This window comes from Pundamilia nyererei, unplaced genomic scaffold (assembly GCF_000239375.1).
Source record: "Pundamilia nyererei isolate P.nyererei 1_Seehausen unplaced genomic scaffold, PunNye1.0 scaffold00346, whole genome shotgun sequence".
Lineage (NCBI taxonomy): Eukaryota > Metazoa > Chordata > Actinopteri > Cichliformes > Cichlidae > Pundamilia > Pundamilia nyererei.
Genome location: NW_005187747.1, coordinates 432,014 through 436,863, shown reverse-complemented (window position 1 = coordinate 436,863; position 4,850 = coordinate 432,014). Strand labels below are relative to the sequence as shown.

Sequence of the window (4,850 nt, the reverse complement as noted above, 5' to 3'; positions counted from 1 at the left end):
TGGTTGGATGCATGGATGGATGCATGGATGGTTGGATGGATGGATGCATGGATGGTTGGATGGATGGATGCATGGATGGTTGGATGCATGGATGGTTGGATGGATGGTTGGATGGATGCATGGTTGGATGGTTGGATGCATGGATGGTTGGATGGATGCATGGATGGATGCATGGATGGATGGATGCATGGATGGTTGGATGCATGGATGGATGCATGGATGGTTGGATGGTTGGATGGATGGATGTGATACGCCTTCACAACAAGAGACGTCATCAACATCTGGACGTTTAGGAAAGCGATGCAGAGAACTTGGTGTCAAATTGTGATGAAGAGTCAGTGTGTGAGTTGTCCAGCATGAGTCTTGTTGTTCTTTGAAGTGACTGTAGGCAGCAGAGAACCCTGAAGCTGCCAGCAGTGTTTCTGAGTCAGCTCCTGCTGTGATCTGTGTTCTAGTATTACTACAGCATCAAAGACATCAGTATCGGAGGACGCTGTGTGTGCAACGGGCATGCTGAGGCCTGCAACGCCAAAGACCCCAGCAACCCCTACAAGTAAGATTTAACTCACACACACACACACACACACACACACACACACACACACACACACACACACCTCTTTCCCCGGAGCTGTGATCTGAAAGGCGTCAGGTACTCCTGTGTGAGGGTTGGCTGTGTGCCACGCTCTTATAAATTTGCATACCTGCGATGGAAATAAATGCTAGCTGTGTTTGAGCATGTGCTGGCAAACGAGGGTACAGCTGGCATTCAGAGGAGCTCAGCATGGCCTCACAGAACCTGCAGCTGCTCAGTAAACTCCGTCACCACGTACGTCTGAGCAAAGCTCGCCTGGATGTCAGATACAGGTGAGCTACAGCTAGCAGCGTAATCACTCTGGAGTTGTCCAAACCACAAAACTAGGAAACTCTTTCAAAGAGGCCACGCCCCCAGATATGACAACTTTAATCCAGCTTAAACAGGTGAGTCATGGAAACATGTTCCCTTGTACAGGTGTTGTGAAGATGGAAGTGATCCACAGCAGGGCTCTAGAGTGCGACCAATTTGACTTTTAAATATAAATGAATTTTGCCAGAATCTCAGGTTAAAGCTCACAAAACTATTTCAACAACCACCAAACAGTGAATGAGAGCAGGTAATGGACCCCACACAAAGACGTAAACGCAGAGCAGACCGACGCATCAGAATCAGCGTTCTCTTTCTCGGCTTTCTCACCCGACGGCCCGTACACGGACACGCCGTCGGGGCTGAAAGCCGACAGCTCGCTGACTCTGATGCGTCGGGTCTGCGCTGTGTTTACGTCTTTTTTACGCTCGATTCTGAGCTGCAGGTTTTATCTCTCTCCAACCAAAATTCATTGAACCAGCAGCAAAAGAAGATCCAAACTACGCTTCACGTTTGATAAACGTCATCATGGATTCACTCTGACCTTTGCTGTTTTGCTTCCACCATGATAAAAATCACACTTCATGCACAGCTCTCTCTCTCTGTCAAATCTTTCATTCACCTGTCACCCACAGAGCTGCCACAAACGATTATTTTGACAGTCACGCAGTCACAGACACGCAGCAATTTATTTTGGTCACTCAAATTCAGCTTTTCTTCGCTCACAATAAATTTCTAAATGCAACACTTCCACCTGCACATTTATTTTTTACGTGCGCTCAGAATAGTGGCACAAAGATAACGCCACAGCACAGAGATCAAACAGTTTGTGTGAACGTGTTTAACATGTCTGTGGGGCTGACTCACTGCTGCCTCCGCTGGACGGCAGAGGAACTGCAGGTCTAGCGTGGACACGCAGACGGTCTGCTGGGAGAGTGAGGGGGTGTTTGTGACTGTGATGCTGTAGTTTGATGTGAGAGAAACACCTGAGACTGAGAGGCAAAGATTTTAGGATAATAATCCACAGAACGAAAACACACACGGACATAGGTGTGTGTGTGTGCGTGGGTGTGTGTGCGTGTGTGTGTGTGCGCGTGTGTGTGTGCGTGCGTGTGCGCATGTGTGTGTGTGCGTGTGTGTGTGCGTGTGCGCATGTGCGTGTGTGTGTGTGTGTGTTAAGACTTAAGCCGGTGTTTAGCTGTCATCATTACAGAAACATGAATACGCGTCTGTTTCCTCTGCATGCACAGACGTGCAGTCCTGCTGTTTGTTTTCCATTTCTTTCCTGTGCGCAGTGCAAATTATTACCCATGCATCATGTCACTCACAAACGCACACGCACACACGTACAGACTCATTGAGGGAGTGTGGACACAGCTTGGTGCGGAGCTGCTTTTAAACATGATTCATTTGCGATTTGAGGGGGAGATGTGATGCACAGCAGAGACACTCGCAGCTGCTGGGACTCTTTCCGCCGTCACGCCGACATCCTGGAGATATTTAAGCTGCGCGTTAATTGACAGTCGATAAAGACATCCAGGTGGCTCCATTTCCAGTTGTTAACCCTGAGGTCAGGAAATCTCTGGGGCTATAAATCAGTGACAGAGCTCAAGCTTTCCCTCATATTTCTGTTTCGTGGTTTCAACAGGCAGCAGTTTGTTTCATTTGCTGTCCAAAGCTGGAAGTTCAAATCTGTAGAGGCGCGAAGCTGCAAACTTCCTGCTGCACAACCTGAAGAGAATAAAGACTGTGAGTGAAAGGGAGGACGTGTGGTTGGTGTCTCTGCTCCAGGCACAGCTCTCCTGACATTTGTGCCAAACTGAATGAAGAGATATGATGATGTTACCGAGTTTAGTGCACATGTTGCTCCCAGCAGGAAGTAGTGTGTTTCGGTCTGCGTGGTGTAGCGGGCAGGTACCGGCTCACAGACTCGGTGCCGTTGTGTTCAGCTGATGCTGGGGTTTGTATGAAATGGTCCTCGGGGCTGCAGCTCTGAGAGGCCGCAGGCGCCGTGCAGCTGCACTGGTGGCTTTCCTGATTTAAACTGCGGTTTATCGCTGAGCGCAGCAGTCCTGAGCTCGCCAGGTCTCTCATCAGTCAGAGAAGCGTGGAACTTCACCTGTGATGGAAAAGGAAGGGTGGAGGAGAGAGGGAGGGCACTCCACCATGGGCTCAGTCTGAAGCCTTCGTGTGCTCAGAACAATGTATGAAACTCCGGGGCAGCATCAGTGTCCCTGGACAAAGTGGTGCAGCTGGAGATGAGCAGACGGGGCTGCCGTCAAATGAAGGCTCAATAAAAATAATAGAAATTCCATGTGCAGCATGTCTGTGTTGTTGCAGAGCCCTTCCTGTGTTTTATGACCTTTAACCTGCTGCTGATGAGCCCAGCTGTGCAGCGTCTGCTCACCTGCAGCCTTCAAACGTGTCCAGGCTGACGCTGCTCTGCATTCCTGCGCTCTGACACAAAGCGAGGTCAGGAGAGATTTATTCGAATTCCTTTATCGCTCTGACGCCTGCCTGCACGCCGCAGCCAAAGACACGACCTGCTCTGGTTCCCGGACGTGTTCGCCGACCCTCATTCATCCCATTATTGGAATGTTTGAACATTTTGATAAGAACATAAACCACACGCCTGCTCCGTGCCTCTGTTTAAAATACCTGAATGCTCGTCATACCCACAGTTTGCCACAGCTGAAGGAGCTGAACGCCGCTTCCAGAGCACGCTCGCGTTTTAGAGTTTTAAACAGTCTGCAAGTCAGAGCTCAGGCGACCTCGCTGACGGGTTAGACACACTTCTGATCGTCAGTGTGTGCTCACACGGATGCTTTGTTTGTTATTCTCTCATTAATTCAATGAAGCAGCTGGAATCAGCAGGCCAATCACAGCAGAGTCTGCGTTGATGCGAGGTGGACTCCTGAGGATGTGCACGTCAGAGTTTCAGAGCGCTCGTGGTTCTGACGGATTATCACTGAATATGTGCCGCGACCACACACACACACACACACACACACACACACACACACACACACACACACACACACACACACACACACACACACACACACACACACACACACACACCAGCTGTGAATGAAGAATCCAGATGTGGCCCCTGAGCTGTGATCCTGAACTGAAGGTGAAACCAAACATCAATCTGAGAGCAGCTGTAAAGCGCACGCAGCGCCGAGCGCGCCTCTGACACGTCAGGGTTACACACAGGAAATATCATCTGTGTGATGTCACATATTTACCTGTGACCAGCAGGTTTCACCTGTCACACCAAGCTCTGCTGGCTTTCTGCTGCAGCTCTGCGTTATTCACACATCCGGTGTAAGAAGAGCGTGCTGGGCCTCGCCTCCGCAGAGATCCAGTGCACACAGCGTTGGTTCAGCTCGCTGAGATGAGCGCGGCGTGAGGTCTGCAGAAGCGACACACTGGACTCGCCCTCGGGCTGTTTGCCAGGAACGCACACTCAGATATTACACAGCCATCGCACACACTGACACACAGGACTGAGGATTGAGTTCAAGGCCAGCGCATTCCTGCCGTAAACACGCCTGACGAGCCGATCTCTGTCTGCGCTTTATCGCTCACACTTTACGTGATCGCACAGCTGCTGGAGCCCAGACAGGAAGTACCGAACCAGGTGGAAGCGCGCCATTTAATGTCGTTTCCTTGAAGCAGCTGACCTCCAGATGTCGAGGTGGCCGGAGACGGTGACGGGCAAGCAGATCAAACTGTAACTGAGTACCTTTACTCAAGTACTTTGCTGAAGTACGGCTTTAATGTACTTTAATGAAGCATGGAGTCAGACGCCATATTGTGTGTGCGCGTGTGTGTGCATTAACCCTTTCACTCTGTTGTTTACAGGCTGCAGTGCGACTGTCAGCATCACACCTGCGGCGTATCTTGTGACCAGTGTTGCCCTGGATACCACCAGTTGGCA

General features: G+C 50.3%; 1 protein-coding gene across 1 annotated transcript in view; it reads left to right on the top strand.

Annotated features, from left to right (window-relative positions):
• The window catches only part of lama5 (laminin, alpha 5), a 54,692-nt gene that overhangs the window by 4,665 nt on the left and 45,177 nt on the right, over positions 1 to 4,850 (top strand). Inside the window, exons 5-6 of the mRNA XM_013915669.1 lie at positions 456 to 553; positions 4,775 to 4,850. The exon at positions 4,775 to 4,850 is cut by the window's right edge and continues 40 nt beyond it. Of these exons, the coding sequence (XP_013771123.1) occupies positions 456 to 553; positions 4,775 to 4,850 (174 nt within the window). The remainder of the gene's footprint in view (positions 1 to 455; positions 554 to 4,774) is intronic.